Source organism: Talpa europaea (assembly GCF_964194135.1).
Source record: "Talpa europaea genome assembly, chromosome: 15".
Taxonomy (NCBI): domain Eukaryota; kingdom Metazoa; phylum Chordata; class Mammalia; order Eulipotyphla; family Talpidae; genus Talpa; species Talpa europaea.
In genome coordinates, this window is record NC_140083.1 from 12,887,319 (window position 1) to 12,913,271 (window position 25,953).

At 42.2% G+C, this 25,953-nt stretch overlaps 1 protein-coding gene across 3 annotated transcripts in view; it reads left to right on the plus strand.

Annotated features, from left to right (window-relative positions):
* GNPTAB (N-acetylglucosamine-1-phosphate transferase subunits alpha and beta) overlaps window positions 1-25,953 on the plus strand; it is a gene marked incomplete at both ends in the record, with an annotated part of 50,349 nt that overhangs the window by 12,517 nt on the left and 11,879 nt on the right. For 2 of the 3 annotated variants that reach the window (XM_084255785.1, XM_084255787.1), the window contains 9 exons: window positions 4,384-4,469; window positions 11,759-11,878; window positions 12,892-12,933; window positions 13,967-14,172; window positions 18,576-18,640; window positions 18,970-19,104; window positions 23,603-23,764; window positions 24,134-24,313; window positions 24,530-24,700. In XM_084255785.1, the coding sequence (XP_084111911.1) occupies window positions 4,384-4,469; window positions 11,759-11,878; window positions 12,892-12,933; window positions 13,967-14,172; window positions 18,576-18,640; window positions 18,970-19,104; window positions 23,603-23,764; window positions 24,134-24,313; window positions 24,530-24,700 (1,167 nt within the window). The remainder of the gene's footprint in view (window positions 1-4,383; window positions 4,470-11,758; window positions 11,879-12,891; window positions 12,934-13,966; window positions 14,173-18,575; window positions 18,641-18,969; window positions 19,105-23,602; window positions 23,765-24,133; window positions 24,314-24,529; window positions 24,701-25,953) is intronic. The other variant, XM_084255786.1, reaches the window with a different exon arrangement.

A 25,953-nucleotide genomic window follows, 5' to 3' on the forward strand; every position in this document is an offset into this window, starting at 1 on the left:
CTCATCACATAACTGCTTCAGTGTCTGGGCTTCTCTATGGGAAATGAGCCTTTGTGGTACCTGCGTTATGCTTGGTGACTCGTTACAGGGATTCAGGGGGAAGAGCCCCTGGCTCGATGGTGCTTAGCAGGTGCATGTATGTACCTCCTCTCTCCAACCCATTGAGACCAGCTTTGGCTGCCATTTTGTAAAAACTGCTTGACAGATGATCTTGACTACAAGGATTGCTGTGATTATTAAAATGGACTTTTATTTATTTTTTTTAAGATTTATTTATTTATGCATACAAGAGCTGGGGCACAGGCCAGAGATGGGGGCGGGGGTGTGTGTGTGTGAGAGGATCCACCAGAGACAGAGTGGGGAGCAGAACAGGCAGACTAACTGAAATACACTGCTGAGGGGAGCAGCGGGCAAGACAGGAGAGGTCTGCCATGCCATGTGGGTTGCTCCCTACCTGGCCAGGGATTGAACTCTTGCTGCAGAGGCTGCGGATTGCCTCACAGTGTGGCGCTCAACCCCCTGTGCCACCAGGGAGGCCCTAAAATGGAGTTTCAAAAGTGATAAACACTTTTTAAATTAATTTTTTATTACTTTTTTTTTCAATGACGCACCAGTAGTATTCCATTGTGTATATATACCGTATCAGTTTTGGGCCACTTAGGTGGTTTCCATATCTTGGCTATTGTAAATAGTGCTGCAATAAACATAGGGGTGTAGGTTTCCGTTTAGTGTTTTTGTGTTCTTTGGGTAGATACCTATGAATGGAATTGCTGGGTCATATGGTTGATCCAATTTTAGTCCTTTGAGGAATGTCCACACTGTGTTCCATAGGGTCTGGACCAGTCTGCATTTCCAGCAGCATTGTGAACAGGTTCCCTTTTCTCCACACCCTCGCCAGCACTTGTTGTTTCTGGCCTGATAAACTTTTTTTTTTTTTTTTTACTAGTAGAATAAACCACTTTTCGATGATTTCTTGTGATTCTTTATTAATTATACATTGCTTATGTGGTATTTCAGCGCTCATGTGGTATTTTAATATATAGTATTTTAGTTCACTGTCTCTCATATTTTACTACGAGACTACCCTAACACCAGAGAAAAGTAAATTCTCTGAGAATAGTGTAGAGGGGAGGGGTGCATGTGGTATCTCCTCAGAATGAGCCAGGTGCTCTGTTACCAGTGTAATGTTTTAAGTGTGCTTGCCACTGTAAAGGACCAGGTTTGAAGGGTCCAAAGGAGGCTGAGAATGGGAAGATACACAAGGTCCTTATGGAGTTGGCAAGAGGGTACAGGGTGGAAACTGGGCCAGTCATCCAGTGTGAGCCACACAGCTGTGCACCCCCCTGTAATCTGATACCCTGAGCTCTGGAAGGGGTTTTCAAGATGATTTGGTCAGAACCGCCTTCATTTTACTTATGACAAGACAGCCCAGAGAGACTAAATAATCTGCTCAAGGTCTCTCCTAAAAGTGACAGAACAGGGATGAAGCCCACGTCCCCTGAGTCATAACCCATCATTCCCGACATCTCCCTTCTGATCAAGTGTGCAGAACTTGGCTTAGCAGGAATGCGCTCAGCTGTGTTAGATAAGGTTCCCCTGCTGCCGCTGCTGCTGCTCTCATGCACACCTCAGTGGTTTGGAGATGTGAGATGAGGTTATCTGATGAAGGAAGGAACGTTGTGTCAACAGTGAGATGTCAGCATCTCAGACACTTGTGAAGAGTGTCTTCGCTGATGTTGTCTCCCTATCCTCTGGGCAGCCTTACTAGCTAAGAATATATACATTGAACTTGACTTTTTATGGTTTGTATTACAAAGTTGAATAGATATACTGGATGGCCTTTGCGAACGACACGGCGATATTGATGGGCATTGCTTCTGTTTGATCCAATATGCTGATACAAATCAATACAATTGTATTATGGAAAAAAAATACATAGTCTACATTTAGCAAAGTAACTGGCATTTTATAGTTAGGTGCCTGGCTTTGGGTCTGGGGCTGTGTGTGATGTCAAATCCACTTAGGATTTGCAGTCTGGTTAGAGAGGCCAATTTATTGGATGCACTTACAACCGCAAATGTACCAGGACTGAAATGAACCCCACCAGCTCTCAGACCCACTACCCCCATCCCACCTGTGTCATAAAATGGCCCCACTGTCTCACCTGTCACACATACTAGAAATCCTGACAACCTAGCAAGTGTTCCTCTTTGATGCTTTCCCTCTCCTTAACTCCCCCTGCCAGTCTGACAGCAGGTGTCTCTCACCCACACACTCTTCTCCACTGAGCTGCAGGCAGACTCTGTTCATCATTCAGCTCTGCAGCACTGCCCCTCGGGGAAGTCCTTGTGGCGTCTTCTAAGAATGAGTCAGGTGTTCCCTTCTTCAGTGTGGCTGTAATCAGCAATCAGCTTCTGTATTATTAAAATGCCAAGCTATAGTCCTTGAAGTCAGGGAACTTAGCTTATTTCTCTTTGTAAACCCAGTGCCAGACACATCAGTTACCCAGTTTTTTAATCAAAACATTGAGAGGATCACTAGTTTAGTTTGTGCTATTTTTGAAGCTTTCCAAGTCAGCGAGGATGGAAAGAAGCAGGTCTCAAAAAGCCTGGACCCCATGAAAAGACACGAGCAGTTATAGCTGGACGCCTTGGTCCTCCAGGCCTCCTCTGGAGCCAGATGTCTCACAGCTGAGTTCTGACCAATGCAAACTCAACTGAGGTGCCGTTTCTAAGAAGTCTCCTTAAAGGGGCTTGTCTTTCCCCTTCTCACCGTTGTGTTGGCTGCAATGAGCTCTCAATGACTGTGCTCCCTCGGCCCTCTGAGCATACATAGCAGGGCCACTTCCTAGGCGTGTCCTAGGGTTGGTGCGGTAGGAAGCTGGAAGGAGCCTGGGTAGGGAGGCAGGTATCTCAGGTAGAGGGACAGGATGAAAGGGCACAGTGCAGGGCAGACAGAGGACGAGCTGGCATAGGGGCCACCAGAGTGATGGGCTGGGACCACCGAGAAAGTGCTTGAATAAGGTTAGGCAGTGAGCAAATGCAGCCAGCTGAGTAAGATGAAGATTGGGAAAACCTCTGTGGATTGAATGTGGATGCCTTGGTAGGGGCTCTGAAGTGGTGAGGGCAAGAGCGCATAGGAGAGTAGATGACTCTTTAAGGAGTGTGGCTGTGGGAGAGAATTTGGAGTGGAGAGAATGTGTGTGTATGCTCGTGGGCATAATTCTATTGAAGACAAAAAGGGAGCGTAGGCAAGGTCTTGATAACATGAGAGCTGATGATACACAGAGCGAATGGAGAGAGTCTGGATCTCTGCAAGGAGGAGAGACGCTTCCTCTCTGGTGAAGAGGGTGGGAAGAAGAAAATGGGCCATATGGGTTTATTGATTTGGCAGGCAGACACCAGCCAGCGCCTGTCGAAAGCCTTCCATTTTTCTCCTGAAATATTTAGCAAGGTCATCGGCATTACCTATTAATCATAGGTCATAAGCTCACCACCCCCTATATCTTGTTGGTTTCTTCGGTTTTGCCTTGTGTTCTTCTGTGCTGTGAGAAGTCTTTTCCACGTTCTGGATGGATCACACAGCTATGTCAAAACTCTTTGCTGCCTCTATGTCCCATGACATGCAAGTCATGTCATCATCTGGGTCCACTTCCATTCCAAGCCCACTTATCTGCAGCTACATAGCTGTGCGCCAGCAATACCCACTGGACAGTTGTCCTCAAACAGCTTGCCCTTGCTGCTTCTCAGCAGCCTTTGAGGATGCTCAGGTGCTGTCCCTTTCTCCTTACCTGTGAGCTTATTTTCCAGTCACCAGTTCTCATGCCACCTCCTTTCAGATCTCTTTGCTCTTCCCCTTCCCAAGCCAGGAACTGTAGCTTTATTTCCATATCTGTGTGTGATAGCTGATATGGTAGCCTTTTCATCTGCATTGAGCACGAAGAGCACCATGTCAGGTATATGGCAGGCACCGAGTGAATGGATGAATTTTGATTGCTTTCCCTGTTCTCTTTACAGTTCTTCATGAAATGGAAGTCATATACATTTAGGTTTTTTTTAAAGATTTATTTATTTATGTATGCAAGAGCTGGGATGTAGGTCAGAAGTGCAGGGGAGGGGTGATGGTGGTGAGAGGATTCACCAGAGACAGTGGGGAGCAGAATAGGCAGACTGAGTGAAATACACTGCTGAGTGGAACAGCGGGCGTGACAGGAGAGGTCTGCTCTGCCATGTGGGTAGCTCCCTGGCTGGGAATCAAACTTGTGCTGCAGTGGCTGCTGATAGCTTCATAGTGCTGAGACTTAACCCCTTGCATCACCAGGGAGGCCCATACATTTAGTTTTTGATACAAAGAAAACACATTTTCTTTTTCTTTTTTCTCTAGGTGGTTCTGGAATGGAGCCGGGATCAATACCACGTTTTGTTTGATTCCTACAGAGACAATATTGCTGGAAAGTCCTTTCAGAATCGGTGAGATCAATTTTGGAAAGTAACTTACTTACATTAAAGTGATGAGTCATGAAATCACTCTTGCTTTAAATATATATTTAAAAAATTACCCTTGCTTCAGATAGGAGCAACCTCATTTCTGCTTCCCAAGGGTCTTTTCCTAGTTGTAGATATGGTTTAGCTTATTCAAGATTATTCCCATCTGAAATAACCTTGTAGCCCATCCCCACCTCTTGTGGGTGAAAGTTCTACTTCCCAAAGAGTAAAATGCTTTGCGTCTTATTGAGTTCAGTAGCTCCCCTTTTTCTGGAGGGTCTGTTTCAAGACCCTCCCACCCCCACCCAATGGATGCAAAGATTGTACTGAACCCTATGCTATACTTTTTTTCCTTATACATACACAGCTATGATAAAGTTTAATTTATAAATTAGGCACAGTAAGAATTAACAATAACTAACAAACAATGTTATAAAAGTCCGTGGGTTTTCTCTCTCAGAATACCTCTTTGTACATGATATTTTAGGAATGTGTTAACCACTGTGCGTAACTGAAACCTTGAAAAGTGAAACCACAGATAAGGGATCAGGGGATTGCTGTTCTTTAAGTTATAGGATCTCCTTTCTTCCTTGGCCCAGTCCTGGGAGCTAAAGGTAATTCCATTTCCCCGGAGGTGGCTACTCTACAGCCACTTTTGAGCCCTGGCGACTGTTCTTCTGTTGACATCACTCTGTTAACCAGGGCCGTTCCCATGACAGCGCCCAGGAAGAGCCCCCCTTCACCTGCCCTGGCCACCACATCTCGCCCCTTGTTGTGGGGCAGAACGACCATCTTACCAGTTGAGTCTTGTTCTACGGCCAGTCTTCAGGTCTCCTTCAATTTTGCTTTTCTTTGGAGACTTTCTTCCCTTACAAGGCAGACCTCAGAGTGGAAACAATATTTTACATCTTCCTTCTCTTCTTGCAGCTAAAATGGATCACACAGTCTCTTTTTGGTCTTTATCTATACAACTATTACCTATATTGTTTTATGTTATAAAAGCAATATATAGCTATGGGTGAAAACAGTTCAGACAATACAGAAAAATAAAAGTAAAGTCTGTGTCCCATTCTGTATTCCCTTCACCCAGGGGAATGATCGTTAATGAATTTTTGGTTTTGAATTTTTTGGTCATCATTTTAACTTCAAAAAATAAAGAGTACTTTTTTCATTTATTTTCTTTTTACAGTATCTCTTGACTTTCCTTTTCAGTGTGATGTGTGCACAGTGAATTCTTACATGGTGCGGAACGAGAGATGATCAAAGCAGGGATAGCTAACAGGTTGTTCACCTCACCGAAAACTTTGGTCTGGATGTTAGGGACTATAGCAGAGGTCTCCCTCCATCCTGATAGGCCATATGTCCCTTTACTCTTGCTGAACTAGATGACCTAACAGTAATAATTATTGTCAGCATGCACCCCTTGACTGTTTTCTGAGACCCCCTAGACTGCCAATACCCTGGGGACCTTGTTTCTCACTTAAGATCACATCCTGTTCCACCATTCCCTTTTATGGGTGCCTATGTGGTTTCTGTTGGGTACATAGGTTTTAAAATAGCTCTGCTAGCTAGATGTATGGTGTAAAGTGTTAGATAGTCCTGAACACCTCAATGAAGAAGGGCTGTGGGATTCCTTGAGTTGACCTAAAAGCTTTATTCTTTGCTTTGGTCCTTCAAGCACCTAGATTTGCTCCTTCAGCAAAGATTGAATCTTTGAGCCTTACTGTGTTTTAGACCTGAGATGTGACTGCTGTAAAGAAGTTCATAGTGCAGTAGAGAGATGGCTTCTAAGGAATACCAGCAAAGGAGGGAAACTCTAGATCTTTCCCTTAGAATCCTGTAACTCACTAGTTTTCAGACACTTCTTGTGGAATTGGGTGGTGGTGGGGCTGAGAAATCAGAACTGTTTTTCTAACAATGCTAAGGTTGTTATTTGCTTCTTTTCACTTGATCTTTGCACTGGTGGCCCAAATGAAGTGGCAAGTAAAATCTCCACATCTGAGCATGAGTCATCCTATTCTTCCCCACCACACACACATTTTCAGGTGGAAAAGTAAAAAGCTACTTTCATTTAAAGGTGTTCATGATGAAGCCGTGAACACTATTCATTTATCTTGTCATTCTCAGTACCTTTTTATGTTTTTTTTTTTTTGTGATGAAATGGGAAGCATACCTAAAGCCCCTGATGCTTGGTCATTGGTTGTCTTGAGGAAAAGCACAACCTTGTTTTCTGTCTGGAGTTGCAGCCTGAGCTAGATAGATGTCCTTTTTCCTGGAGCACCATCGTTACTGCTTCGTAGCACAAATAACAGTAAGAATGCTCAGACTTGGTCATTGTGTAGGTATTTTCTGACAATGAACAAAGCAATCCTGTCTCTTAAAGGAAAACAAATGAGAGAAATTGTTTTGATAAATTTGTTTTGATGATAAAATTTGAGCTTTCAAGTAAGAATTATAAAACTTGGAAATAGTGGAAAATTTGAAAAACCTGTCTGCACCACACTCTCACAGTATTGTAAAGACTTCTGTAACTAGATTTGTGGCATCAACCAAAAAAAAAAAAAAAATCACATGCTAATGTTATATAAGATGATTAAGGAAATGCCTCACCATTTACCAGATCTGCATAACTCAGTAAGCTGTTATTTTCCAGGATCTTGCCTGCATAAAAGAGCCATTCAGAGTGCAAAAAAAGACAAATAGATTTTACTGTAAATGCACAAAGTGTTTCAGATTTCACACTGCTCATAATTTTAGGAAATCACAACTTATTTGAGCTAGTGCCAAAGAAGATCCACTATTATCTGAAAAGATTGTTAAAAATACTCCTCCCCTTTCCAACTAAACATACGTGACAGCCTGGGCTTTCTCCATATACTGGAACTGAAATAACAGATCCAATACGGGAATGGATTAAATGTTGAGGATTTGAGATGCCTGCTTTCTTCTACTAAGCCAGGCAAAGAGATTTTCAGAAATGTAAAACAGCACCTCCTCACAAAATTTTTTCTGTTGTAGGAAACATTGTTATTTTCATTAAGTTACTCATCTTAACATGTAAAGGGGCTTATTGTTTTAAAATGAATTAATAAATTTTTTAAATGTCTTTTATTTTCAGATATAACACGTGAAGAATTCTGATAAAATTTCTCTGGGGTCCTTAATAATTTTAAGAATGTTAAAAGAGCAAGGTTGAGAACTGCGTCCTTAATGCAGCAGTTCTCCAACTTTGGTGTGTAGCACAACCCCCGGGGCTTGAGAAAAGAGTTTCTGATCAGTGGGGCTCTGAGGCTTTTCATTTCTGTCGAGTTCACTGGTGATAATAGAAGCTGCAGGTCTGGCAACCAATTTGGAGACTATCATATTTATGGATTCTCAGTGTAGTTTTCATACTTCTCCAATTTTCATTTTAACCATGTAAATTCTCCGACAGGAAGCTCAAAATAACTTGTCTTTTGTAACTCAAAATGTCTGTTGAATACTTACTCAACCTGCTTTGCCTTACGCTGTGCTAGGTGCATAAAGCCCTACCCTGATGGCCTTCAGACTTGTATAAGGAAAGCTAGCTTAGAAATTGCAAACATTGAGGTCAGCATTTTCAATCAAGCACTTTTGTTCTTTATGAAGAATTTGTGTGTGTGAGCGCATATGTTAAATATTTCTCCTAATTTTAGATTGCATTTAAAATATAGTTTGATTTTATAATTATGTAGGGATTATTTTTAAATTGCCTAATTTTGATGATGACAGGTAATTGGATCACGTTACAGCACAGGTTCTCATATATTTAGAAATACCATAGTGGTGGTAGGAAGTCTTTACTGTTTTACTAGTTTCTCTATTAAGTCTTTTTTAATGTTGTTTTTCCTGAATAAAAGAAAAAAGAACCCATTCTATATGTCAATAATAAGCAAATAGGTAAATTACTAACTACTATGACAAATTGTGAGGAATTAAGTCAGTCACCTCTAAAATGTAGATACTGGATTAAATGTAAAGTCTCTTCCAACTCTGGTTCTAACATACTATTTAAGTTCTAAGTTTTCTTACCTGCTTCATAGAATGTAGACCCAAGAGGACCATTAAGTGACTTTAATATTCACTTAAACTAAACTGACTAAAATAAAAGTTGTATCACTGTCACCCTGGCTTTGGTTCTGAGTCAGAGATGACTCATTTCATTGCCAGCTTGAAGATACGGGCCTCCTTCTCATAGGGGAACTAAGACAGTGGTCTCAGGGGGGAGAGGGAATGACTGGAGACTCACTGTGACCATTTCTAACAGCAGAAAAGCAACTGACTCACTGACCTGGAGTGGATCGCCTGATTCCCTCATGGTTGTCAGCTTCACACCAGAGAACTAAATTGGTCACGTGAACAGCCATAAAAGGGCCATTGCAGTAACGCATCAAGCACTTAAGTTGTTCTCTTCAATTGAGCATGTGTAGCTATCTCTTGAGTCTATTTTAAACATCTTTAATAGCAGAATTAATCTTTGTTCAAAGCACAGGAAAGCTCTGGAGTATGCGATCCTTTTAAAAATCTTTTCTTTTTAAAAATAGTCACATAAGCAGTTTTTTCAAACAAATTTTTAGTCTGAGAATAGACCTGAGAAGCGGGGAGTGAAATGACCTTGGATAGCTTTCATGTGGGTAACATGAAGCATGTAAGAGGGTTTTGGGGATTTTTTTTGGGGGGGAGGGAATGCAAAAGACCAGTGTATTTGAGGGAATGAACTAACAGCCAACAAGTCCATGTTAAAACTAACCATATACTCAACACATTTCCTAAACCTATGGTGATGAACAAGAAGAACTCTTTTTGGCAAGGGGAGGTTTTTTTTTGTAAACTTGAAGATATAATCTGTAGTCTGCATCTCAATCAGTGTTTCTCAAAGCGAATTTCTAGACAGGCAGCAATATCAAGACCCAAGAACTAGTTAGAAATGCACATTCTGGGGCTCCACTGTAGACCTAATGGATGAGAAATTCTGGGGAGGGAACCCAGGAGTCTGTGTTTTGCAAGTCCTAGAGGTGGTTCTGATGCCTGCCAGGCCTGGTCTGAGAACACTGACACACAAATGCTGCAGAAAGTGAGCCTGCAGATGCGAGAAAGAGGGAACCGCTAAGGAAGCAGGACACAGAATGCATGGCACCATTTCTGCCTTAAAGGTACTCTACCTAGTGGAAGGTAGGCACCTAAAAAATAGTATAAGACAGTGCGTTAAGGAGTACAAAGGCCAGTGGGAACTGCATGTTAAGCAGTTTGTTTTCTTTGTGGGGGGGGGGAGGGCAGGTGATAGAAAGGTTTGAGGAAGGAGGAAATGGTTAAAGGACATTTGAAAGAGAATATTCTGGGAAGAGGACTAATGTTCAGAGCACAAAAGCCTGCACATTTTTATCCTGTTTGGGTGGAAGTATGCAACTGGAGTGTCTGGCACAGGAGGAGATTATGAAGGAGTGTACTCTGCAGGCAGTGGTGACCATGACAGGAGGATGGGTACATGTGCAGCTGTCCCTCTTCCTGAGTCTGAAGTGTGGTTCCCCATCTTCCTCCAAGAATCCGTGAGTCCCCTGATGCCTCTTCGACCCTCACACTCTTCCATGAAGGCCCCGGTGCTTTGGATAGGTTAGGTCTGCATTTGCATGTAGTGTTCCCTTTCTCCGGACCATTCTTCAGCCAGTGACCCTCATAGCTGCCTCAGTTCCTTCACATCGTTGCTGACAGGCTACTTTGTCAGCCGTCCCTGGTCTCCTTGTTTAAAACGAACCCTGCGCCCCTCATAGACATGACATGTATTTCTGTCTTCTGCTTTACTTTCCTCACAATATTTAACATCAGTTGGCTTTGTTTGCCCTGTCTTCACCTTTCTAGAATATAAGCTCCACAAAGGCACAGATTTGGGTTTTATTTTATTGACTGCTGAGTCCCCAGCTTCTGGAACAGAGCCTAGCACATCCAAAGTGCTTGATAAATACTTATTCAAGGAGTAAATGAACACTCTTTCTGATGCTCATTTCCTCCTTGAATAAATGACTCAAGTTTTCCTTTAAGCTAAAAGTGGTTGTCACTTGTGCTATTTATTTTTTCCTTCCACCGTTTTTCAGACTTACCACCAAACTGTATTTATTCTCCCTTGGCGATAATTAACCCTGCACTGAGTGGCCTGATGGCAGCCGAAAGCACAGATGTGGTTTTTGGGTTAATCTTTGGAGCCCTTCATCCTGGTTGGGTTTCATCCTGTGCCTGGCCTGTGAGGAAGACAAAGGGGCAGGATGTACTCTGTTCCTTGGCCTAAAGAAAATATGCCATTTCATGAAGATCAAACTTGAAACACAACTGGCCGAAGTCTGCAGCAGGCCCCAAGAGATGGTGGGATTTGGGTAGTGAAACAAAAGGGAAGCTTTCAGCAGGAATAGAGCCTCCTTAATAGAAACACTAAGCCCAAGAATTAAATCCCTGCTCAACTTCTTATTTTGAGGACAAGATGTTAAGAAAAAAAAGTAGCAGATTCTGAAAGGTCTCCTGTGGCATTAGTGTCTCATAGACATGGTCTAATTCAGCAAACACCCACTGAGCTCCTCTGTCAGGCACTCTTTGGTTGGTACTGTAGGGAACAAAACAGGAACATTTACTGTTTCTTGGAGCTTATATTCCGGGGGAGGGACACCTAATTACCCAGGTAGGTAACAAGTTAATTATCTAATGTGATAGAGAAGTGATAAGTGCTGTGAAAAAAAAAAAAAAAAAAAGGAAGAAAGAAAACTAGGGCAAGAAGCATTGTCAGTCTTGGGGGCAGTAGGAAGGGGAAGGGTGCAGCATTAAATAAGAGGGCTGGGTCTTCATCGTAAGCTGTTTGCTAACTCTTTCTTGGTAATTGGGTTTAGCCTCTTAATTTTCCCCCTCAGTTTGGCTGCATTTGTATCCTAGCTTGTTCACTTGCTAACCTGGACTTGAAGCAGTTCAAAATGATCTTCCAAGGCTCCCACAATCTCAAAAGTGGAGTGACAGCAGCCTCCACTGCTGATGTAAGGATCACATGCACACCGCATAAAGTATGCTCATAGCACAGCTCAAAGAAAGTTCTCAATGAATATTAGTCCCCCAGCTCCAGTTTGAAAGCAGACGATCCTGTGACAGATAGATGCCTTGGTCAGATGATCTTCTCATTAATTTTTTTTTTTCATAACCTCAAAATTTCAACTCTACTATGCTCTTGCTCTCAAATAATGGAAGAACACATCTAAGCTGGGGGACTTGTGGGTTTATCCTAGGCTCTGCTTGCCCATGCCAATCGATGTGGTTTACACCTGGGTGAATGGCACCGATCTTGAACTACTGAAGGAGCTACAGCAAGTGAGAGAACAGATGGAGGAGGAGCAGAAAGCAATGAGGTAAAGCCGATATTCCAGAAACAAAACCCACAACACATTCTCTGAGTGCAACCAACAGCCCATTTCAGAAGGATAAGGTGATGTTTACAATGCTATCCAAACAAAAATCTGATCTTCAGACTCATGCCAGGACAAGATGTCAGCAGCCACTTTGGGGAGATCCTGGTCTTGCTTTGTCAGGTAGCCATTTTATCACCTTGACACTGTAGTGATGTCTTAAGGGGCGTAAGGGTCGAGGGGCCCTTGGCTTCCTGCTCACTCAGTCTCAGTCCCTGCATAATATCTTTATGAAATAGGTTTTATTATGCAAAAGAGCTTCACCATCAGACCCATTTTTCCCTTGAAAAATAAAATAGACCTAGAGACATATATTTTTTCTATTTGACAAAGGCACTAAGAAATATATTCCCATTGTTTGCCCCCCTTTTAAATATCAAATAGTATACCATGGAGCTAGAAACATTGTAAATTTTTTTAATGATGTACTTTTGACCATTTTATATACTTTATCTGGGAAAGATTCAATGGGCTTCTGGAGAGTCGTCAGAATGAGGGCAATGCTGTGACTCCACCTCTGATTCCTCAGGAGGATTTGCCGAGAATTACCCCATTCTCCTGTTTACAAATGTTTTGGGTGCGTTCCATTTGGGTCACTAGCCACGTAATACTGTAACAAATTGACTTTCTGTCTGTCGTAGAGAATATAAGACCTTCCCCATGCATGAAAATGACTTTGACAGCCTGATATCATATTTTAGTAGAAAAATGTAAACATATTTTGATAAACTGTCATAGTTACCATAGAACACATGATATTGTTTTTCAATTATATTTCAGTGAAAGATAATTTATTATATATCTTCAATGCTATAAGCATTTTAATTATTTCCTAACCTACTAGTAAGTTCCAGTGGAGTAACCAAGAAAATCAATGTTGTAAGTCTCCTCTTATTCACATTTAAGGCTAGCACAGTCCATGTATATATATACTGAAATATATTTGCTTTCACTAGAGAAATCCTTGGAAAGAATACAACAGAACCAACTAAGAAGAGGTAAGCACTTTTATTTTCCTTTTATTGAGGAATAAAATGAAATTCCATGTTCTCCCTTGCTTTTGCTAGATACGCAATATTTTACGTATACTCCATTGCTCTTGTTCAATACCTCTTATGCTATTTTTTGACCCCCAAATTAAATACATCCACTGGATGTGAAAGTTTGCAATTCCGAAGGCATAGTTGATTAAAAACTGATTATTCAGGTGGTAGCTAATCAAAGCTGTGTAATTCTGAAAGGGTTGAGTTCCGATTTGAGTCCTACCTGACTCTCATAGGTAGGACTGTCCCCTTTACAGGGGGAGACAGCCCCTTCCCCACTTAACCGTTAGACTTGAGGCAAGAGTTCTTCTTAGAAATGGTCCTGAGGGGGTTTGACAGCCAGAAGTGCTTCCTAATCATATCTTTATGTTAATTAGGTATTCTTATTATTGAATATTTTATTGTTAATACGGTTACTTTTAAATGACTTAAAGCAATGATGTAGCAGTACAGAAAGGGGGGGCATTGAAAAGAACAAACATGTTTTTCAGCCTTCATTCAAGAACTGTGATCATTTTTATTATTCCCTTTTCATACATGTTTTTATAGTTATAAGCTATGTAAACATAGCCAGACAATATTTCTGTTGCAAAATTATTTTCACACTTCATTCCTTTCAATTATGAACTAACCTTCTATACTTTACTAAATGTTGGGCACATCAGTATTTTCACTATTATAAATATTTTGTAATAATGAAGTGCTTAATTTCTTATATACCATTGAATTAGTAAATTTTGGTGGCACTCTTTTTTATTACTAGGGATTTGAAATTTCTATATCTAGAGTCACTTTTAGAATCATTTTATACCCTACTTGCTAAGTTGTGACAATTTTTATTCTTTGAAGTACAATTCCTGGTTTATTAATGGTATGATTTCTTTTAGGCTCTAGAAAAGTATCTGGGAAGCTTAGTGCCCTAGCAGGTCTGTCAGTGTGGGTCACTCTTCAGGAGTGTAGACGTGAGCATGTGGGTGTCTCTTTCCAGTGAGAAGCAGCTGGAGTGCCTGCTCACGCACTGCATCAGGGTGCCGATGCTTGTCCTGGACCCAGCCCTGCCAGCCAACATTACGCTGAAGGACCTGCCTGCCCACTACCCTTCTTTTCATTCCGCCAGTGACATATTCAATGTTGCAAAACCAAAAAACCCTTCTACTAATGTCTCAGTGGTGGTTTTTGACAGTACCAAGAATGGTAAGTTCTGATGGATGTTTCTTTTTTTGTTTTCTTAAAGATTGATTGATTGATAGATAGATAGAAAAACTGGGGTATCGGCCCGAGGTGCAAGGGTGAGAGGATTCACCAGAGATAGAGGTAGGAGAAGAACAGGAGGATTGACTGAAATACACTGCTGAGGAGAGCAGCGGGTGAAACAGGAGAGGTCTCCTGTGCCCTATGTGGATCAACTCCCCAGCCAGGGGATCGAACTCAGGCTGTTGTCATGTTAGCACTGAGACTTAACCCCTGCACCACCAGGGAGGCCCACTAATGGATATTTCTAACTATGGATGAGTGGCTGTTTAAACAGAATTCTGAATGGACAAAAATGATTCTGCTTTAAGAAATGCTTGATAAATTAAAAACATACAAACACAAGCAAAAGAACTTCTTGTTTCTCAGCCCTGACCTCAGGAAGGGATTGCAAATAATTTACTCTAATACGAATGCTCTTCTGTGCTGTGATCAGGACCTTCGATCTTACGTTTACTGTATTCTCTTGACTCTGGGTTACTCTTTCCCCTGATAACTCCCCAGAAAGTTGTTTTCTGCAGTTTGGACAGAACAGACCTGGAACAGTCCTACTTTACGACGGAAACATCTGATTATACTGTTATACTGTTCATTTGACCAGTCAGTCGAATTCAGATTGTAATTCCTGTCATCAAGCTGCACCCACATCTTGGAGATCCCATCCTTTCGTTTGGTCACTGAGCTGCGGGGCCTCGTGCCTCGTGCCGACATCTCCACTTTTCTTGCCTCTTCTCTGTTTGTCTTCTTCTGTGCTGAAGCTCTCTGCCTGGGGGCTCTGTGTCGTTCACTCCTGTAAAGTGAAAACTGACATGTTCCCTCTGTAACACTGGGTCCTGCTGTGAGTTCCCCTTCTGTCTGTGTTACACATCCCCGCTGAAATCTTTGGACCCATCTTTGACCTGTTCTTTCTTTTTACCTCCATAACTAATAATTAACCTCATTCTGTTACTTGCTTTTGTTTTTTGTAAATGATTCTTAGGTTTTTACCTCTCTTACTCACCCCATTTCTGCTGCATCAAGCTGAATTCCTTCACACGGGCTCCAGCAATTGTCTCCTCGCTCTTCTGCTTTCCTAGAGTTCTGCAGTCTGTCCAGCATGCAGCTATAAATGAATCAGAGAGCCCTGATCCTACATTTCCCTCCCTTTTGGAAGAGAATGATGTGGTTGAGTAGTGTGTACTTGTTTTTCACATAGATACAACCCCCTCTTCCTGGTGTCCAGCTTTGATTGCCTTAACTCTGGTCACCGGTTCTCAGTGTCCCTTCTCTCCTCACCTCCTCAGAGCTGTCACTGTCTTCCCAATGTTGTTCCCTCTTGTAGCCCAGCTCCTTTCCAGCCCCATCTCAAGGGCTATCTCCTTCACAAAGATCCTGGCCTAGAATATTCATAGTGATTTTAACGTTTCTACTGTCCTATAGTACTTGTAACCTAACTCACAACTTAGGCTTGCACAGGAGTTTCTGGTGTTCTTATCTACTTTCTCTGTCAAGCAGATACCTTATCACTCAACCCATTTGTGTCCTGGATAATGTCTAACATACAGCTCGCATCATGGGCCTTAGCAAGGTGTCTGTAATTTGAAAGCAAATTCTAACTCTCCTTGCACACTGTGGATCTATTCCTCAACTATTCTGTACAGTTATTTTTTTTTCTTTAGTTATATTTTGAATATATAGGAAAAGTTATGGGATAATCTTTGATGAATTATAATAAATTAACTGGTTTATTGTTTGACTGAATTTAGCTTTGTTAAGTGATTGTTACTGTTTCCTGAAATTTAGGGATTCTGGTAATATATCACCCAATAATTGGACATTATAGTGTCCAATGAGAGAATCTTGGGTTTTTCTCTGCTGTTGTAATACAGTAAAGACTTACATAAGTTTCAACATGAATAAAATCTGTATTGAACTATAGCCTTCTAAACCCTGTTTTGATTTCCCAGTTGGATTTCTGTTTGACTGCCTTACTTATTATATTCATTGATTCAGGAAAGATTTGTTACTCTAAATTGGTTGTTTTTTGGGGGTATCAGGGAATAACAGAGAACAAAAAAGGCCATGTTCCTGCCTTCATGGAGCTTATATTTTTCACAAACTGTTCTTAGCTTAAAGACCTAACAGGCAGTGGCTGGATTTTGTCCATTGATTGCCAGCCCCTGATGTAGATGAAAAATGTGTAGCCATATTTGTTGTTTCATTGACCTCATTTAAGCTTTTTCAGTTAATCATTGAGATCTGTTGACTTTTCTTTTACTTTTGAAATATGTTATTTCTGGCCACTTTTCTTGTGTCTTAGACTGTTATCAATTGGATCACACTTCAGCAGTTATATAATCCAGCCCTGTAGCCTAGACCCAGATTTCCTCAGCAAAGTGGTTTTTCCAGTAAAGCTTATCTAACCCTTTGAGGTATTGAAAGTAAATTTCCTCCTCTGACAATTCACTCTATCTTTGGACTAAGCGCACTTTTATTTTTTATTTTTAATTGAGGTAATGCTTGGAAACCCCCATCAGGTAGTACCATAGTGGGTACCATAGCACGCCCAGCACCACTCACCCATAGCCCACCACCATAGTCCATGTGCTTCCCTCCATCTGTCATTACCCCTTTGGTTCCGTAGTCACCTATCAAGGGTTAGTTTCTAGGCTAGTCTTTATATGACTTAATTTACTTACTTTATATTCCACATGTAAAGTGACACCATCTGGTATTTGTCTTTCTCCTTCTGACTTTTTTCCTTAGCACTGTTCCTGCGAGCTCCATCCGTGTTATAGCAGGTGGCTTGATTTTATCTTTTTTGACTGCTGAGTAATATGTATTGTGTATGCCATATCTTGATGTACTCATCTGTTGGGGGCATTTAGGTTATTTCCATAATTGAGCTATAGTAAATTGCACTGCAGTAAACATGGGAGTGCAAGTTTCCTTTCAAATTAGTGTTTTTGAATTTTGGGGGTACATGCTGAGGAGTGAAATTACTGGATTGAATGGGCAATCCATTAATGTTAAGACATGTCCATACTGCTTTCCATAGAGCTGACCAATTTGCATTCCCATCAGCAATATTGGAGGGTTCTCTTTTCTCTACATCCTGGCTAGCATTTGTTGTTTCTGGCCTGTTTGATATGGGCCATTCTCAGAGGTGTGAAATGGTGTCTCATTGTGGTCTTGATGTGCATTTCTCTAATAATGAATGATGGTGAACATTTTTTCACGTGCCTATTTGCAGTCTGAATGTCTTCTTTGTAGAATATGTTTTACCTTTGTAGGAGATATTATTTTGCTAGATTTGACTCATTGCTCAGTAGTAAGAAAACTGGGGAAACCCTTAATCTGTTACCAAGAATAATACTGCTACCAATTCGGAAACCTCTCTCTAGGGTAATTGCAGCTTTATCATCCATACTTTCCAGTTGGAATTGTTTATAATTCACTGAACTTGAGATCTAGCCTGTATGTCTCTGTTCCACCAAGATGTCATGAGAAATGGTTAGCTACCTTGCTGAGATTGGATAAATGCATCGCATCTGTTAGAGTTCTCTGGTCTACTGGTGTGGATCAGTGGGGAGAAAGACACAAAGACAGAGAGGTGTGCATCTGATAAATTAATTTACAGTGAACTCACAGTCTTAGCATGTTTAAAGATCAATGGCACTCTGTGACGGCTTGTTCCCAGTGCTCACATACGTATTTTCATGGTGCCTTTGAGACTCTTGCTAGGGTTGATGACCATCTTGCCAAGCTATCGTGTGCAGAGCTTGCTTTCTGGGGCCATTGTGAAGATGAGAATGCAGCCTTCTGCCCCCTTCTGTTTCCCTGGCTCCCTGAATGTCAGTGGCAGCACTCCCAGTTGGGCTGTGTCACTTCACACCTCCCCTCAGCTTAATGTGCTCTGTTCAGCACTGATGATGATGCATCTCAGGATTCTTGGGAGGGACTCTTTCCTAGTATTCACCACTCCCAAATGTTTGACTCTAGCCAAGCAATTATTTGTTTTTATTAAAAATATGTTTTATTAAACATTTTTGTGACTGTCACTTCCTTCTTTGAGATACAACTTAAATGTGACTGCTCCAGTGCAGCATTCCACACGTCTGCCGCCCACTTGAATCTCTCCTCCCTCCTACAAACTTTAACAGGTTCCCTTCTTTTGGGTGGGTTATTTTTGTGTTTACCTGGTTCCCTTCTTTTGGGTGGGTTATTTTTGTCTCCCCCCCAACTATGTGTTTTTGAGACCATGTGGGGGTATACATTACTTTGACAGCCCTCAAGATGCTTTGTTTGCTCTCCTGCCAAACAGCCTTCATTAAAAATGTGCTTCTTTATTGTATTCTTTATGATAGTTGAAGATGCCCACGGTGGAGTGTCCAAAGGAAACAGCAAACAGACAGTTTGGAGGGGTTACTTGGTATGTTACTTTGAACTTATTTGTATTTTTGCAGCAGACTACAAGAAAATAAGAGTAACTCAGCAAATGTATCTTGAGAAGGGTATGTGTATGTGTGTGTGTGTGTATGCACTTTTTATTGCTTTTTTTTTTTTTTGAGATTGAGTTTTTAATGTTTACTTTTTCCCTCAGGCTAGCTTACTAGCATTAATGAATGTTGACTTAAGTAATCTTTATTTTTGAACCTTGCATGATGCAATAGAGCATTGTAAGTGTTCTCAGCTGTAAGTTTTCACCAGCCTGATGCTGTGGAAAGTGACTTGTGTGTTCCTTTCCCCATCTTATTTTAGACAACAGATAAAGAAGTCCCAGGATTGGTGCTAATGCAAGACTTGACTTTCCTGAGTGGATTTCCACCTACTTTCAAGGAAACAAATCAGCTGAAAACAAAATTGCCAGAAAACCTTTCTTCGAAAATAAAACTGGTAAGAGCATAGGAGACAGAGCAGTCAGCACAGCATGTCTCACATAATGCAGGGCCCTGCTGTCGCGGCCCATCATGCTCAGAGTTCAGCCAACTCTCAGGAGAGCAGAAGGCCCGGCTCTCCACACGCAGCCTGAGGCAACGTGGCCTGAGCCTTGAACAAGAAGTATCAGCAGGTCTTCCCCTCCCCGGGGGAGATTTGTCTGGGTTCCCAGCCCCGGCTCTGGAAGCCAGTGCTCCTGGGGGGGTCCAGCTGATTCTCCGTCAACATTCATTGCAGGCCACTTTCACGATTCCAACACTTATCATCAATTTCAGGCATTAGGACCCCTGGTTTTTAAGAGTATGGCGAGAAAATGAGAAAGAAGATGTCAGCTTTGGAACCCAGTTCTTCAAGTGACTTTGCTCACGTCTCACTTCCTGGTGTTATTATGAGGGCTCCGAAAAGGGAATTTCCTATCTCTGGACTCCCTGTCCATTTAGATAGTGTTTATTAAATGCCCATGGTGTGCTAAGGATCACTGAGTGACTAAAACACTTAAAGAATTTGGGGTTGTGATCACTTCCAAATAACTACACTTACGCAGAGTGCCATGGGCTATAGGTGTGCTGGGGGCCACGAAGGCTCTGCAGAAAAGGAAGCATTTTAGCTGGGCCCTGAACAGAGCAGCTGTTCTCCCAGCAGAGAAAGGTGAGGGGAGGCCATCCCAGGCCGAGGAGTGGACCGGAGGCTTGCAAGTCAGCCGTGTTTCAGAGAACAAAGGCCATTGTTCTGGAACCCAGAGCCCTGTCAGGGATTTTGCTGGTGCTGAAGTTGAGGCCTGATTGAGAAGATCTGCAAGGGAACCTGGACTTGATCCTGGAGGCCAGAAGCCTCTTCAGGAGGAGGAAGAGGACCCGATCTTTTTGTTAGGAACGTATTAGGGAAAGGTGTAGCAGGTAGAGATTGGATAAGAGGTTGGCTGGAGGCAGGAAAACCTGTTTGGTCACTTCTGCCATAGTCCAGCTAGCCAGTCGAGTTCCATGTGTACCTCAGCAGGCGTGCCAAAGATGAGAATGGTTCCAGAAACATGTGAGAGAGCCCCTCAACACAACCTGGTGACACACTAGCTGTTGGCATTAACTGCACTCAGAGCTTCATGGGGAGAAGAAGAAAGGAAGGAAGGAAGGGGACCCTGAGCTCAGTCTGAGTGTGTAATGTTTGAGGTACTTTGAGGCATGTGGGAGGAAAGAGCTGTTAAGTGCTAAACTTCAGGACCTGAACAGCTGAGCCTTTTTGCATTCCTGGGCTCCTCCTGGACAAGGCTGGTGGCCCCAGAGCCACCTAGGGCTCGGTTCTGTCCCAGAGGCCCTCTTCCAGCCTTGCATGTCTCAGGTGCTGTGTGTTCACCTTTGTGTCTGAATTAATTACCTTGGGACCTGTCTCAAGAAATGCTTGAGGGAATGAGCGAGAAGAAAAGCTGTGGCTGTTGGAACAGCAGCTAAGTTCAGTGTCTCGGATGGTAAAGGGAAATGTTGCGGCAGTGCGATTACAGTGTTCCCTAGCCAGAATAAGAAGCAGCACAGTGAAGGGCACCATATTTCCTGCTTGCACTAACTAACCATTGAATCCTTCTTTTTTCCTTTGGTTTTCACTTTTGGCTACAAAGCCAGGAACTGGTTCCCCTACAGTAACTGTTTTCGTGTGAGATTAGGGTTATTCTGGATGGAAGAAGGGCTTCTATGTTTACAGCATAGTTTTAAGAGGCTGGTTTATTTTAGATGGCAAAATTGGTCTGTGTTGCATGGTTGTAAATTCCTGGATTATAGTTGAAAATCTGCAGCCATCTGTGTGAGGAACAATGTATCATTATACCCTTCTGTCCATACCAAGCATGTATTTGTTCTTTTTCCCACCCCATATTAATAGTTACTGGCAATAACAACTGATTCTGGAATGATGTCACCCTGAATAGGGTTTAGCCCTATCTTTCAGGTTATTGGAATGAAGCCTGACAGTAAAATAGAAATGCGTTATCTCCATGGATAGTCTTTCCAACTGGCTCTATAATTTTATCACCATAGTTCCTTTAGCAAATTTGAATGAATTTCTCATAACCAAATGAATGTTTACTTGACCACCTTAGGATGTGTGCATTATGAAATCATCAAAAACCCTCCCTCGCCTCTGGCATACACTCCAGCCCTTGTATGCATAAATAAATAAATCTTCTTTAAAAAAAAAAAAAAAATTCCAGGTTTTTAAGAGTAATTAAGATGTCCAGATCTGGGGTGCCCCCTCGTGGCTAGAGAGGGCACCCTTTTCTGATAACTGATTATTTCAGCAAAGAAAATCTTTTTCATACATATTCTCAAACTTGTGTCATCTGTCTTCCTGTTATTGATTAGTTGCATTATGAAGATGTCTGTGAAGTGTCAAGATCGTTTCTCAGAATAAAAGCAGTTTGGTTAAGATAGAGGTATTTTCCCCATAAATTTCAAATTGAATTAGAATATTAAAGTGCTACACTTGTTTACTCTAGAATAGTGCTTTTTGCTGTCCAGGGAGCCTCAGAGGTGCTGTGGGAGTAGGGAGGGAGCAGGGAGCGGCTGTAGGCATCTTCCAATATTCTCCCTGCATAGCCAGCCTCCTTCCCCGCCCTCCACACTGGGAGGGCAGGGTAACTGCGAGGCAGGGTAACTGCAGTGACAGTAGTCAGCAGTGGGTGCTTAGTGTATGCCAGCACCGTCCCAGTGAAGGGAAATAATCAGGAGGACAACACACATGTGTACACTTTGTGGTAGGTCATTACATATAATGACCTACAGAATATACATAATGACCTACAGAATATACATAATGACCTACATTATACATAATGACCTACAGAATAAGGGGAAGTGATGTAAATGAAATTCTAGCTCCAGTCTCTAGTTTTTGGCCTCCATAAATGCAGAAAACTTTGAGGAAGTATAGTTGGGCTAAGTATAGTCATGTAGCAAATACAAGTGCTCAGAATGAGCCCTTAATAATTGGGTTCGCTTCTGTTTTTATAAATTAAGAAAGAAGGCTGGAGGTTTTGTTGAAAGAGGCAGTTCAGCAGAAGGATTTTGCTGTAGTTCTAGATTAGTGATTTCCAGCCCTTTCCTCTTTCTAAGCTCAGAAAGCTTTTTTAAAATAGGAAATTGATACAGGGTTAGTGCTTAAAATGAATCAAGGGTGGTATGGAGTCTGGTGAGATGGGGGGCGGGGGAAGCCTTTTATAAAACTTGATGTTTGTGATGTTCTTGTCTAGATTTGTGGTTGCTTCAGAAGCTTTGTTTCCAAGTGCTTCCTATGGAGCCATCCCTTCCTGTGGAAGCACTTCAACAAACCTACTCTTAGGTGGGGGCAGAAAAGCTACTCAGACACTCCACCAGCGGGCTGTGAGCTCCACCAGTTCCAGCAAACTCACTTCACAGGGTTGTTTCCCCCCCACACTGATAATGTTCTAGAACAAAGGTCACCAACAGGTGACCAGATATGTTTTCTTTGAATGGATGACAATCAAATATATTTGAGCCAGCACTGAAAATTGGGGCATTTCATATAATACCAGGGAATCTGGTCTCAGGATATCTGGGGCGTGGATCAGTAGCTGCCGCTTTCAGATGGGGCCTGAGATGCCTTGTATCCATGGCTACCACTCCCTCTACCCATTCCTTTAGGAAATATGTCTAACCCATAGACTTTTTTTTTTTTAAGTAATAAATTTTATTTTTATATTCCCCCATACAATTGCAAACCCCCCATCCTGACCCCAATCCCTCCCCTCCCGCCCCCCACCCCCCAAAAAATGTCTCTGGTTCATAGTTTTTTGTTGATTTTGATTTTCACTTTCTTATAGTTATTCATTTTCCTGGTCCCTTATTTAAGTTTTCTAGATTCCTGCTATGAGTGAGACCATCCGGTATTTTTCTTTTTCTTTCTGGCTTATTTCGCTGAGCATGATCCCTTCCAGCGCCATTCATGTTGCTGCAAATTGCATGTGTTTATCTTTTTTGAATGCTGAGTAATATTCCATGGTATATATGTACCACATCTTCTTGATCCAGTCATCTATTTTTGGGCATTTGGGCTGTTTCCAAAGCTTAGCTATTGTAAACAGTGCTGCTATAAACATAGGGGTGCAGGTGCCCTTTGGAATTGATGTTTCTGTGTCCTTTGGGTAAATACCTAGGAGTGGAATTGCTGGATCATATGGAAGCTCTATGTTTAGTAGGTCCAGAAATCTCCACACAGCTCTCCATAGTTAACCCATAGACTTTTTTTTTTTTTTTTTGGTAATATTGTCTTGCTAGTGTATGTGTAAATATATGTATATAAATATTTTAATCTTTAGTTTATATATATAACATGTTGGGCATATATATGTTCACACATATATGTATATAATATATATATATGTACTGAGATTAAACTTGAGAATTTAAAGGTATCTCAGTTTTTCCACTTGTAAACCCCTCTTGTTATTTTACAGTTGCAGTTGTATTCAGAAGCCAGTGTGGCACTTCTAAAATTGAATAACCCCAAAGATTTCCAGGAACTGAGTAAGCAGACTAAGAAGAACATGACCATAGATGGGAAAGAACTGACCATCAGTCCTGCATATTTATTATGGGATCTGAGTGCCATCAGCCAGGTAGGGGATGCAAGTATTCTTTTAAAACACAAGTGGGTGGTGGGGATATCTACACGGTTAATAATGTATATAGGTCACTAGATTTACAAAGAGGAACTTTTCCTAATTTTTCAGTCACTGCCTTTGGTTAACATCAATTGACGTGACCTAGAATCAGATTCAAGAACCTTTTCTAAATAGTGTGTTATAGAAATGCCATGTGCCTGTGTTGTTTTAAACATGGATGAGGCTTTTGCATTTTGTCTAATGTTTAAAAAGCAGGACTCGGTCTGTCCAAGTCGGCCCGGGCCCCTGGTGGATGGGACAGAGGGGACAGGCAGGAGAAGGAGGTACCACTCGGTGCTTCTTCACGCCAAATGCTTTTCTCAGTCGAAGCAGGATGAAGACGTGTCTCCCAGCCGTTTTGAAGATAACGAAGAGCTGCGGTACTCCCTGCGGTCCATCGAGCGGCACGCGCCGTGGGTCCGAAATATTTTCATTGTCACCAACGGGCAGATTCCGTCCTGGCTGAACCTGGACAATCCCCGCGTGACAATAGTGACACACCAGGTGCGCGCTCTGCAGCCCCCCCAGGCTGTGGCCTCCTTTCCTGTCTTCCACTTTTCAGTTATTTATCCCTCATTTCATCCACCTTACCTTCCTCACCTCTGCTTCTACCTTTCTTAAATCCTGCCGTCCATCTCCTTCCCTTTTTTCTAAAACCAAGAATAAACAAACAAAAAAAATGCTTATCCACTCTGTTTTTTTTTTTTTTTCTGTTAAAAGGATATCTTTCAAAATTTGAGCCACTTACCTACCTTTAGTTCCCCTGCTATTGAAAGTCACATCCATCGCATCGAAGGGTTGTCCCAGAAGTTTATTTACCTGAATGATGACGTCATGTTTGGGAAGGATGTCTGGCCGGATGATTTTTACAGTCATTCCAAAGGTCAAAAGGTGAGTACCTAGCTCAGTCATCATTTAGACATTATAAATGGTAAATCAGGAAATCATCAGATACAATGCTTTATGCAAATGCAAGTTTGATCAAATGTGTATTTTTGAGTGCTCTGTTCAGGACAGTGAAGTGAGGAGTAAAGGAATAGTAGTTCTTGCTGCCTGTATTCTCAGATGCTCAGAACCCAGTCATTTTCCTGACTCTACATTTTCTACAGCAGCGATAGAAAAAAAGTAAGATCACCATGAAACCCCAAGTCATGGTTGCCGTGTCAGCAAGTTAGAAAGTTGACTCAATTTTCTGCTTAAAGACATGGATGATGGGGAGGAGAAAGGGTCAAGGGGATGAACGAGATGGTTGGGGGTGGTGGGGGCTGGGGCATGGATGAAAGTTCATTGAAGGCAGTCTGTCTCACTCTGGATTTTAGAGGCGGGATGGAGAGGTGGTTGTGAGTACAGTTATGGAAACCAGCTGTGTGGGACAGTCCTGGGCAATGACTTGGCCTCTGCTTCCTGTCTGCAGTGTGGGGGAGATAAGATGACCCTTAGCGATGTTAGGAGAGTTCAGTGGTAAGCTGGAGACCTACACCCTTAGGTTTATAAGTCACAGAGCACCGCAGCCATCATGTACATTGCACAACGATGCTACTTCTGTGGCTGTCCCTGCTCCTCCAGGGTGCACATGCCCCGCTCCCCTGGTCAGGTGCCTCCTGTGTGTTGGACTGCTGGATGCAGAGCTAAGCTGTGTCTTGACAGTGGAGACACATGGTCTGACTGTGCACAGTGATTGCTGTGCCAGCAGCTGTGCCCTGAGTGCTTAGAGAGGGAGCACAGGAGGTTGAGATCAGAGGGGAGAGGGAAGAACATGCATCTGAATGGAAGTGAACTTGCAGAGTAAGGAAGAGCTAATTAAATGAAGAAACACATTCCAAGCAGAACATGCAAAGGCATGGAGCCTCTGAAAGCGGGGGGTGGGGGGGGGTGTCACACGGGGTAGAGAACATGTGGCTTTCCCCTCAACATGCGGTGCTGAATTTATCTCAGGACCTAAAATGTGGAGATGACGATTCGAAGCTCATCTGCTGCTGTTCTCAGCCTTGAGATGAGGTCATGCATAAATACACAAAACTGGCATTACTGACATTGTCATGGAAAAGCAGTAACTTGTGTGGTATACTTCGCACCTGCTCTGGCACACTAATGAGTCCAAAGTGTTGCTATTTTATTTAAAATAGATTATAAGACTGTAAGAG